Source organism: Opisthocomus hoazin, chromosome 3, assembly GCF_030867145.1.
Source record: "Opisthocomus hoazin isolate bOpiHoa1 chromosome 3, bOpiHoa1.hap1, whole genome shotgun sequence".
In the NCBI taxonomy this organism is placed as follows: domain Eukaryota; kingdom Metazoa; phylum Chordata; class Aves; order Opisthocomiformes; family Opisthocomidae; genus Opisthocomus; species Opisthocomus hoazin.
Window position 1 is genome coordinate 5596672 of NC_134416.1, and position 12402 is coordinate 5609073.

Sequence of the window (12402 nt, forward strand, 5' to 3'; positions counted from 1 at the left end):
GGTGTACTTTTTCTCAACTCTCGGATTGCGTAACTAATACGATGATTGTATTAACACTGTTTATAGTAGATATTCTTTGAGAAATGGTCTGCTTAAAATATTTTAGAAATTACTAGGAGAGTAACAGAGAGAAAAAATAGGAAATATCATGAAGTCTGCCGTTCACCTGCATCTGGAATATTGTATGCCATTTCAGTTTTCCATCTCAAAAGCATGTTCGTGTTCCCTTTCTCCCTTTTTTCTACTGGATGAAGGTTGCAGATTGGCAACAAAGGTGATCTTGGTATGGGCTCTGTACAAAGAATAACAGCCTAGGACTTGGTGGTTTTGCAAAAGAGATGGCTGACGAAAAATATGTGAGAGCTCTGTAGTATGGTGAACATTGTGGAAGAGGATAGACAGGGATCAGAGGTTCAGTGTTTCTTCTGATAAAAGAACTGGAGGACATCAAATAGAGCTAGCAGACGGAAAACCAAATGAAAGAAATTATTCTTTATTGAACATACAGGTAGAATGTGTCACGCCTTCTCATTAGGAGTTACCAGATCTGGTAGCATGATAGAGGCAAGGCTGCTGGAACTCCGTGTCCCCAGGTCCAGCCAGGAATGAGGCTGAGCATCCATTCCCAATAGGTGTACAGGCACACACACACACAACATATATGCACACAGCCACGCAGACCAGCACAGACAGAAAGCACAGCACTCATATAAATGCAGACAGCACTAACAGCCTGATCCTGCTCCCTGCTCCAGCAGATCGGGATCACAGAATGGTAGGAGTTGAAACGTAAAGAAGTTCTTCCTCAGGTTCAGATGGAACTTCCTATGCTTCAGTTTGTGCCCATTGCCCCTTGTCCTGTTGCTGGGCACCACTGAAAAGAGTCTGGCCCCATCCTCCTGACACCCACCCTTAAGATATTTATAGGCATTTCTAAGATCCCCTCTCAGCCTTCCCTTCTTCAGGCTGAACAAGCCCAGCTCCCTCAGCCTCTCCTCACAGGAGAGATGCTCCAGTCCCCTCATCATCCTCGTAGCCCTCTGCTGGACTCTCTCCAGTAGCTCTTCATCTTTCTTGAACGGGGGAGCCCAGAACTGGACACAGTACTCCAGATGGGGCCTCACTAGGGCAGAGTAGCAGGGGAGGAGAATCTCCTTCCTTGACCTACTGGCCACACTCCTTTTAATAAGTCCCAGGATGCCATTGGCCTTCTTGGCAGCCAGGGCACACTGCTGGCTCATGGTCAACCTGTCATCCACCAGGACACCCAGGTCCCTCTCCACAGAGCTGCTCTCCAGCAGGTCAGCCCCGAGCCTGTACTGGTGCATGGGTTTATTCCTCCCCAGGTGCAGGACCCTGCACTTGCCCTTGTTGAACCTCATCAGGTTCCTCTCTGCCCAACCCTTCAGCCTGCCCAGGTCTCGCTGAATGGCAGCACAGCCTGCTGGTGTATCCACCAGTCCTCCCAGTTTGGTGTCATCAGCAAACTTGCTGAGGGTACACTCTACCTCTTCATCCAGGTCATTGACGAAGAAGTTGAACAAGACTGGGCTGAGTACAGCTGTTTCTATGTAAATACTCAGGTTCTTATGCAGTTCTGAGACAAACAAAAGCTGGGTTTAAGTGCTAGCGTTAAGTACCCTTGTGTGCAATGTGATCAAAATGAATTCCTTCATCTAAAAAAACCCAACACCCGTGTTATTCATCTGTAAGTTGCAATCTGGTAAACACTTGCTTTGTATTTTCTTTATGACAAACTGTGTATGTTGACACCAGATAATTGTGATAGTAAAGTTACCTGGTTTCAGGAGAGAATACTAATTTTTCGTATACTGTCTAGTCATCAAAATCTGTTCATTTGGTCCCATGACCTATAAGTGACTTTATATTTGATGTTATAATGTACTTTCACACAGTTATTGACCTTTGTCCACTTATCGACGAATATTTAACAGTAGATGTTTCAATCTGTTTGTAATGGGTATTCCTGGTTACTAAAGAAGGTAACAAACAAGTCACAGGTGTCAGGATAATTGAATAAAATATATTTTGCGTATATGATTGCTGCTTCTCTATATAAGTTGTTTTGTAATTCAGAGTCCTGTTTGCAAACTTGTTAGTGCAGTCGTATTTTAAAAATGTTTTTGTTTCGTTTGACAAGATTTTTCAAAGGCCTTTTGTGAGAAGAGAAACTGAGACAGGTTTTTTGTCATCCCTTCCAGATGGAAGTGTTACGTCATGGTCTGTTCGATATTGTTCCCTCACTCTAGTTATGATCTCTTAACTGTTTTGAGATCCGACCTGCTGAAGTCTGTCTAGCCAAACACGTATTGTTGTGATGTCTTTTTCCTGCAAGCTTTTCTGGAAGTTTCTTTTCAATACCTTTTTCTGACTCCGCGATGCCTTTAAATTAAAGTATTTTCAAACTGCGCTTTTGTTGATAATCTACTTTGTTATAATTAATTTTGTGAGGACAGTATTTAATCTTGTGCAAAAAATTTCAGTGTATCTTTCTATAGGATAAGACCAGAAACCAAATGAGTTTCCAAATCCTGCACAAATCAAGAAATGCCATACTTGGAGCTGACACTGAGTTTATGCTTACTTTGGAGGCAAACAGATGTGAGAGTTCCCTTTGTTGCTTCCTGAATATGGTGCCTGGAATTGCACCTCTTCTTGTGCCTCTACTTCAGCCTTGACAGGACGGGGTTTTTTTGGTGCTGCCTTTATGCCCATACCTGATCAAGAGAAACATCCTTCTCTTAAATTTGCTGTGATTTCCACTGTTTGACATATTTAGGCTATAGCAGAGCACCTGGCTGCTCAGAAAATGTTGTGGTGTCTGCTTTATATAGAAACATCTCCAGAAAGAGAAGCATAAATACCATCTTTCTCTGCATAATACAGAGCACAAGCTTAAGAGGGCAGTGTGAAATGGGTTTTTTGGTGGGTGTTTTTTTTGTCTCCTACTGAGCAGAATTTCAAGATATTTCATATTCATCTGTAACCATCAGAATAGTGTCTTTTTTTGTTGGTGTACTCTTCAGCTTCTTTTGGAGGAAACAGTTAGTTCAGAAGAGAACTATCGATAACATAGTGTTTAAAGTACTTGTCTGATGGAAGGAGACATGGAATCTTGCCTGCTCCAAAGACAGATTTCGTCCTTGGTCGTAGCCATGAGTCCTTGGACTGCAGTGGCTTGCTGATTGTGAAAAGGGAACTTTGACTTTTTAAAGTAGTGTGACTTCTCGCATTCCTAAACCCTTTTGTTTGTAGGGGGAGAACTTTAGGCTGTGTCTCCCTGAACGGCTGGATCCGTCTCTGCAGCCTTCTGTGTAAAAGAAGATTTGCAGTTGCTTAGTTCGTGTTGGCCAGGGACCTGGCCGTGGTCTGTTGGCTGCGTGATTTCTGTGCTATTTCAATAAGCTGAGTTTAGATTGCTTTATGTTTAGCTTACTAGCTGTTTGGGGTTTCTCTCTTGTGTTTTATTTGTTTGAAATGCTAAACTCTTAATTTTGTCACCTGACCTTCCTCTTTTCCCAAGCTGAATTAGGATGCGTGAATAAAGTGTTGAAGTACACTTTCAATCTAGGCTCTAAATCTCTACTGCTCTGGAGTCTGAATGAATCAACTGAAGGGAGGTCCTGTCTCCCTCATAAAGCAATTGTTTTTGACTGCCTAACCCTTGATCTTAAGAATTTTATTGCCATGTTTAATCAAAGTTTAGTGCAACAAGGTGTTAGATATCTGATAATCCAACTTTGCAGTACTCTTGGCAGATATTTTATGTGAGTCGTCTGGCTTGTTGGGTTGGCATGACTCAATTATTCAGAAAATTTGATGGGGTGAAATTAATGACAATTGATAAGGGATGCAATTACTTGAAAATGTTATTCTAGAGTATTGTGTAGATTAAACGAGCTCCCACAAGGAGATTTAAGTACTGTGGGACCTGATATGAAAATATAACAAGTGACTTGTGATGGAAACTTGTCAACTAAAACAAGAATAAAGAAAAAAGAGAAAAAGGATATGGATTTAAATTATACACTGAAATCTGTTCAATTCTTCTTGATGTGTCATAGAATTCATTGCAAGTTTATGGAATTTTTACATTTATTTTTTAACAAAATGAGATTTAACATACGGTGACTACTTGAATTATAATTGGTAGTCCTTTGGTGATCGTAATAAATCTTACAATTTTGTTCAAGCCTGATGTTAGTTATAAAACATTATAAAAGCTTATTTTGTTGGCTATATCTAAGGCTGAAAAAAAAATCATTTTTGTTCCTCCTTTTAGGGGCACAAGAAGTTCTCATTGATCCAGGTACATTATTTTTGTGCATGTTTCCAAAGTCTTTTCTTTTTTACTTGCATATGTTTTGCATTTGTATAGATAGTTGCTACCACTTGCCAAAACTAGTACTGATTCATGATTCTTCAGTTTTTGGCTATAAATCTTGAGAAAGCAAAGAGACCAAAGGGTAACTGGCACAAAAGAAATGATGTAGTTCCACAGTTGTGTCCCTGTAAATTCTAATCAAGATTGTTTAAGATTGTTTCTTTGCATGAGTAGTGAGGATTTTTTTTTTTTTTTTTTTTTAACTGACAAACCTGAATGGTCACATGTAGTCTTGTAGTGTCATGGTACTCTCTCAGTCAGCACTAACAAAGATTTTACACTTAAACTTCCATAAAAAGCCTGATGTGTTTATCTACAGATGTGCTTGGTATGATTCTTTAAGGTTGATAAACATATAAACATATAAAAAAGTTACTTTAGCATTTGAGCATGTAAACCAACATATTTCTGAATAAATAGAGGGAGTAGAAAGTATGTTTCACCGTAGTTTTTAACTGTCTATCGAGAGTTATGTCCAGCTCTGAAACACAAAAATTTCTTTGCTATCTCAGTAGAGAAACCTCTTGGAGAAAGAAATTACCGTATAATCCTAGAGATTAAGTAACACGTAAAAAGGTATAGGGGCTTGCCAAACCTTTGATGTATGTTTTAAATTTTATTATGTAGACTCTGCAATAAAATTAAATTCTAGAAATAAATTTTTCGTGTTCGTTGTAATACCCCAGATTTCCTTGGCTTCTGTTTCAAAATCTTATCCCTTATGTATGTAAAGACTCTATCTGTCTCTTGCCTTCTTTCTTATATAAGAAAAGCACTTATTTAGTGTTTTGTCTGAGCCTCAGGTAATTTTTCTTTAATATGGAAGGCTCAGGTTTGGTGGCCTTTGTTACAGTGTAACACTTGGTTGTGCTTAAACATAGGAAATAGAAGTATTTGTTTTAAATAATTGGAGGAGCAGGTCACTGTTCTAATAATTTATAAAAAAAATTGCACTTTTTTTTTCTTAGGTGTGCTTTAGAAATACAATTTTTAAGTAGAACAAGGGATAATTCAAAGATTAAAATTAAATATTTAGATGTGGCCTTAATCTAATTTTAGCAATCTAATATTTTATTCATAGTTAAATATTCAGATAAGTGTAAAAGATTATGAATACATTTGTTTTTTACTAAGTGAAAGATTATTTTCTGTTTACTGGCTTATGATTGGATCAGTTTTTCATTCGTACTCTTTAAAATAGGACAGTAAAACAGAACTAGTGTTTTCTAGGTAGGGCACGACTTATTTCTAGGTAGGGCAAGTATTCTTTGTGTATGCTTTGGTCAGACCCACAGCACATCCTAGTTTTCTTCTTACATACTTAGTATTTGCTAAAAGACTTTCTGCTCATTTCTTACCCTGTTCTGTTCTAGGTGCGCTAACTTCAAATGGTATAAATGCAGATACCAGTGCTGAGATAGGACGTGCCAAGAATTGTCTTAGTCCTGAAGACATCATAGATAAATATAAAGAAGCCATTTCTTACTATGGCAAGGTAATCCTGCTTATTTTTAAGAAACTTCTCTGAAATTCTTGTGAATGATGAACTGCTGTGGTTTTGGTTTCAGACGATCATCTACAGCAATAATGGTTGTAAAACATATGATAATGGAAGAAATAGGAATAATTTATACTGCTGAACTAAGGGCTGGGTTTAGAGTTTGGGAATCTTAGAAGTTTGATCAAAAACAACATCTGAAACAGCAGCGTGCCGACTAAACTGTTTACTGTGCCTGCTAGTACCTGGAGGTTTTGAATTAATTGTCTTACGTTTTTAAAGTGCTCTAAGCAGAAATATTAGCAGTTTGAAGGTTTGTCAACTGCTACGTATGTCCATGGTCCTTAATACATACATCATCAACTCCAGTGATGCTTTTATGCATTGTGTAAGCTGAATGGTTATTTATTGTGCTGGCTGGAATGATCTCTGGGGAATTCAGGAGTTTCTGAACAGATTGCTGATGATGGATGTGATTTTCCAGGATCGTTCAGGGAGGCTTGCAGAGCATGTGGAGAGGTAGGGGGTCATGGAGGAAAAGTGAAGGACAAACATTCTTAAAAGAGGATTTAGAAAAATTAAACAGTTCTCAGCTCTGCTGGAGCATTTTTTTAGAGCAAAGTACTCAGAGTATAAGATAGTAAGGCAGCTTCAAGTTTGCATTCATAATAGGAAGAGAAAAAAAATATTTAACACTGTGACAATAGTGTCTCAGTGTCCACATCAGCATTAAAGGTAAGTTTAATTGTATTGCAATGTAGTTATTTATGCTTTAATCACTTTTTAATTTCAGATTTTTCTCTTCTTTGCTATTAAAAGTATTCTTAGAGTAAGCTGTGTAAATATGACGTGGCTTTTCCATGGCTGTGTTGAAGGGAGACTCTCTGAATGAAACAAGATAAATTGTGTGCATGAGTTGATTTATGATCAGGAGCAATGAAAGGTGATAGTTTTGGGGACAGTTTCAGAGAAATTTGAATCCATCAATATAACAGTAATTCTCAAGTACGCATTCAGCTTTTTATGTTACCGTAAGGGTAAGTTGCTCATCTGGAAAGAGTATGGTGTCTTTAGAAGTATAAAATTATTGGACTTCGGACTTAGGGCAAGGTATATATATTTTGATTATAGTAATATACATTATGCTCTCGGCAAGTAACTACTATGCTTCACTGCTGCTTCACTTGCAAATAACGAAGAGCTTTGTCTCGGCAGTGATCTATAACTGTTCAAGACAAGCATAGTTAGCTTTTGTCTATTTAAGACCTACAGACAGAGTAACTCCTAGCTCTAATGCTGAGGAAGCAGCACTTTCTACATACTTTTTTATGTTATCACTGAGCTTAAGAAACTTCTGTAGCATCTTTGAAAACGGATTCAATCTCCAGTGATTCGGTTTTGCTGATATAAATGCACAAGAAAGGAGTATGTAACTGCTTTGTATGTAACTGCTTTGGTGGAGTAACTCTTGCATTTCATGCTGAGCTTGATTTACCCCATTAGATATCAAACATGATAAATACCTGAACAGAGTTTAACTTCAGCAGGAGGTGGGCTGACTCAAATATCCAATATCAGTATTGTTTGAAGAAATAACTAGATCAGATTGTTTGCCTAGAAAATTGCCTTTGTTTGTGGCCCACGCTCAAACAGATCCATGCACATCTACGTTGTCTTCTGCCTTTCTTAAGCAAGCCAAGTAACGGACACAGTCATCTACAGAAAATGTTTTGTAAATAGATACTAGAAAATTCGGAATGGTTTGTAATTCACTTATCATCAGTGATACTGTTTTAACTAAAGAGAAAATGGGTGCAGTCAAAGTGCTGTCACAGCTTCCTATGCTATATAGCGTTATTTTGTAACAAGTAGAAAAGGCAAAATTAATTCCTTGTTTATCGTGATAGAAGTTTTAGGCCGTGATGAATTACTGTAAAACTGACCTTTTTGCTTACATACCTATTACACTGTGAAGGTAGAATTAATATCTTTGTTGCAGACACACCACCCACATTCACCATATATGTGAAGTTATCAAAAATGATACTAATATTTCCAACTTTTCTCCTCATCTGAACTCTCAGACTGAAGCTGTCTTATGTGTCAAAATAAGAAAAGTGAGTGAAGAGGCTGAAAACCATTGTTTTGCATAATCACATTTTAGATGACACCTTAATTTTCACTTGGGCATATGTTGACAATTTAACAGTGTAGTCACTAGCTTAAAGGAATTGCTGGGTTTGGAAGATGTGACAACTGACTTATGTGTTGAGCAGAAATACTTATCAAACGTAACAGGTGCAATACTTAAATATTATTTTAATTTTCTCCCTCTTCAAGTACAAGAATGCTGGTGTGATTGAACTGGAAGCCTGTGTGAAGGCAGTGAGAGTCCTTGCAATACAGAAAAGGAGCATGGAAGCCTCGGAGTTTCTTCAGAATGCAGTGTATATCAACCTTCGTCAGGTCAGTGCGGAAAGTCCAGTTATTTGTCTCTTCTTGTTTGAGAGATTATACTGAAGTGTGAAAGTTACCTAGATTTGGGAGACTCCAGTTTATTTTCTGTGTCACTGCCTTCTTTCTCACTAGGACTTGACTTCTGAGGATTTTCACATCTATGAGTCTGGTTTAAAAGGTATTCAGAGCTCATCTAAAAACATGAGAATTTACTTTGAGATTGAAGACTCTATTGGTTATTCTCCCTTGTGAAGAAAAAAATCCCTTTGTTGTTCTATTGTGATGTTGTACTAGGGAAGAACAGTTGCTTGGGACAGATCTGAAATGGACTTTTGTTTTTTCCTTGGTTGTATCTTGTTCAATAAAACTAAGAGCAAATCAGGAATGGCCTGTTGCAAAGTGAGATTGAGTCTGACTAGTGTTGGTAATCAATTGAATTTATGTTGTGTAGTGCAAAGTCTTGGTTAGGCCAAATCAGAAAGGAATTCAGAGGAGAAAATCAGTATTTGGAACTATGAGAAAAACACTCAGTACCACCGCAGAACAAGGTTAACACTTTATCAGTGTCTCAATCTTGGTGTCATCGGTTACAGAGAGACTGCTGTGTTTGAAAGAATTCATAGAAAGCTGTTAGGTTTCTTATTGGTTTTCCTTTTTTGCTCATTACATCTTAGTAAGACTAGCAGTTTAAGTTCACACCATTGAGCTTCTTAAGCCTGGATTGGGAGAGCAGATTTATGAGGTAGGCAGAATACTTTCTTTCATTAGCGGAGAATTGTTTTTGTGGAGTCAATTTTCTAACCCAATATAAATGAGAAGTAAGTTAATTGACAAGCTGTCATAAAAATCATCAATTTTGTTGCAGAGTCCCTTAACTGCTTTCATCCTTGCAGTGCTAAGCGCCTTCTCTTTAATTCTGTAGTCTGTCTTTTGCTGGCAGCTCTGTAGCCTTTCGTATAAACTGCTGTGGCAGTAATTTTTCCCTTGTTCTTGCGCTGTTATTCTTGTGGCCTGCAAACTCCAGTATTGTTATGTTGTTTTTCTTATGGACGCAATTACCATCATTGCAAGAATCACCCGTTCTCCCTCACACCACTAATGTTGTGACTTTCACTTTATATTAGAGGAAAAAAATAAGACTTAGTGAATGGCAAAGTATAGAAGTCATTTAAATAGCTGATAAGTGTTACCTAATAATACAGAAGCACAAAGCTTGGCAGCTAGTCACAGCATGCAGCACGTGCCCTGATCAAATCTTGCCCCAGTCAGCTCAGTCCCAGATAGAAACAAGAAGAGTTTGAGTGGGTCCTGATGAAACGCATCTGGTGAAAAAGCATGGTGAGAAGGCATCATCATTTTTGTCGCCTGCTGCGTTGGAGGGAACCAGAGAAGGGTGTTCTGGAAGGCCCGCTGCTTTTCTTCCTGCTCTAGTTCTTTCCTCTTCATTTTTTCCATGAAGTAACTTTGAACTGGATGCATGCCATCAGGTATTGACCCCACAAATAAATACTTGTGCATCTAAAGACTGCCTTAGTGAGCATTGTCATGCTATATAAAATATATGCTATAAATGCCAGATCTCCCACTGTCTGGAAAACCTTGAAATGAAAATCAGGTCTACTATGTATTTTTGTTGTAGCTCAGTCAGAATTTAGGGAGTTAATGCAGATATCATCTAGCAACCATCAGCAAAGCGTCTGACACTGTTTCCCACAGCCTGAACAAACTGGCAAGATACAGACTGGATGGGTGGCCTGCAAGGTGGGCAGGAAATTGGCTAACAGGCCACACTCAGAGTGTGGTGATCAAAGAATCACAGAACGCTTTTAGATGGTAGGGACCTTTAGAGGTCATCTAGCCCAACCCCCATGCAGCGATCGGGAACATCTTCAACCAGACCAGGTTGCTCGGAGCCCCGTCCAGCCTGGCCTTGAATGTTTCCAGGGATGGGGCCTCTGCTGCCTCTCTGGGCAACCTGTTCCAGTGTTTCACCACCCTCATGGTAAAAAAACTTTTCCTTATATCTAGTCTGAATCTACCGTCCCTTAGTTTAAAACCATTAGTCCTTGTCCTGTCACAACAAGCCCTACTGAAAATACCTTCCCCATCTCTCCTATAAGCCCCCTTCAAGTACTGAAAGGCCACAATAAGATCTCCCTGCAGCCTTCTCTTCTCCAGGCTGAACAACCCCAACTCTCTCAGCCCTTCCTCAAAGGAGAGGTGCTCCATTCCTCTGATCATTTTTGTGGCCTCCTCTGGCCCCACTGCAACAGGTCCGTGTCTTTCCTGTGCTGAGGGCTCCAGAGCTGGACGGAGGACGTGCACAGACTGGAGAGGATCCAAGGAGTGCCACGAAGATGATGGAGAACCTGCCTGATGAGGAAGGAACGACTGAAGGAGTTAGGTCTTTTTCTCCCTGGAGAGGGCACCGAGGGGATCTCATCACCGTATTCCAGTACTTAAAGAGCTGCTACACAGAGGACAGAGACTCTTTCCTCACAAGGAGCCGCATGAAGAAGGCAAAGGGCAATGGGTACAAGTTCCACTGGGAGACGTTTCATTGCAATACAAGAAAAAAAAAAAATTCAGTAAGAACAATCATTGATTCGAACAACCTCCCCAGGCACATGGCGGAGTCCACATTGCTGGAGGTTTTCAAGATGCTGCTGGACAGGCTGCTAGATGATCTCATCTAGGCTGCCTTTCCCACCAGAGGATCTTTCGAGGTCCCTTCCAACCTAGGCTGTTCTGTGATGATTCTGTATCACTGAGTGTAACTCTGTCTTTTGCACAACATGGGAAATCAAACTAGATGATGATGGCACTCAGTAGATGTGTTCTAGAAAAAAAGATATGTTAAACTGGATACTAAGGGTCATGATATTTTTTCTTCTCAAGTGATATTGGTATTCACTGTTTTTTAATTTTTAAAAATCATATTTATAGTTTGGATTGGGTCTTTTCCACTGAATTTCCTGCTGTACTGATGTGTGGAAAGCAGACTCCACAGTCTGTAAGATTGTAAAGTAGGTATGCTTATTCCGCGCCGGGTGGCACGGGGGGTAGTCCCACCAAAGTCGTGCGTGCCGAGCAGCAACTTGTCTCTTCAACTTATGCAATCAAGTATTACAAATGCATTAGATTTACCAATATGCCTGTATCTATGCATAACCTATCTCTGCTTCATACTAAAATTAGTTCCAAGAAGTAATTTCCATATTAAAATCAGCTCCAAGAAGTAATTTCCATAGACTCCTCCCAGCTGCGCTTGCGCAGTGCCTCCTGGTGGTGGTCGTCGGGGGTCCCAAGATGAAGGCTCATCCTCTTCATCACGGTGTTCACTGATTGACCTTTGTTTCTGCGCAAACTCAATTCTCTTCTGGCTCCCATCCATACAGCAGGGTCGGTCTTAACCGGTTCTAGGCGACTCCCAGCCCCTATCAGGAACTAACCCCGTCGTATGGAGATGCAAGACTCTCTGCTTCAGTTAATTTACACAATAGATAAACACTATCAGTTCTCTTTAAATGCACAGTAATTATTAGGTAATGCTACTTCTACTAAAATCCCTTTTAACCCCTTCCTTCAGTACCTTGTATACCTAATGATCACTTGCTCGTTTCCTGAGGTCAGCTGTGTCTGCTGTTGTCATTATGCCGCTGTAGAAGTTCAGTATATGGTTGCTTTGAAAAAAAACACAAACTGACACCTTGACAATGTTGATTATTTGGGCATTGAGGCCCACTGCTGAGCTGTGAGCCGTTCTTTACCTTTATTGATTTCAATCACGGATGACATTCATCTAGCTTGTAACTGCACGTCTACTGTTTTGTCATTTTCTTGGGTGGAAATGTTTCTAGAAAGCATTATTATGAGAAAAATGAATAAGATAATCTTTCCAGTGTTGGGGAATGTATTTTCCATAAAGAAAGGTATGGCTGGGAATTATATGTACAACTCTTCAAGATTTACTGTATATAGTATGGAAGCAGATAATAGTTATATTTATAATTTGAACTAACTCAAAGGAGAAATCATCCTG

General features: G+C 39.4%; 1 protein-coding gene across 3 annotated transcripts in view; it reads left to right on the forward strand.

Moving 5' to 3' along the window:
- The window catches only part of TRAPPC9 (trafficking protein particle complex subunit 9), a 553794-nt gene that overhangs the window by 18822 nt on the left and 522570 nt on the right, over positions 1 to 12402 (forward strand). For 2 of the 3 annotated variants that reach the window (XM_075415508.1, XM_075415509.1), the window contains exons 5-7: positions 4304 to 4330; positions 5779 to 5900; positions 8244 to 8369. In XM_075415508.1, coding sequence (XP_075271623.1) covers positions 4304 to 4330; positions 5779 to 5900; positions 8244 to 8369 — 275 coding nt within the window. The remainder of the gene's footprint in view (positions 1 to 4303; positions 4331 to 5778; positions 5901 to 8243; positions 8370 to 12402) is intronic. The other variant, XM_075415510.1, reaches the window with a different exon arrangement.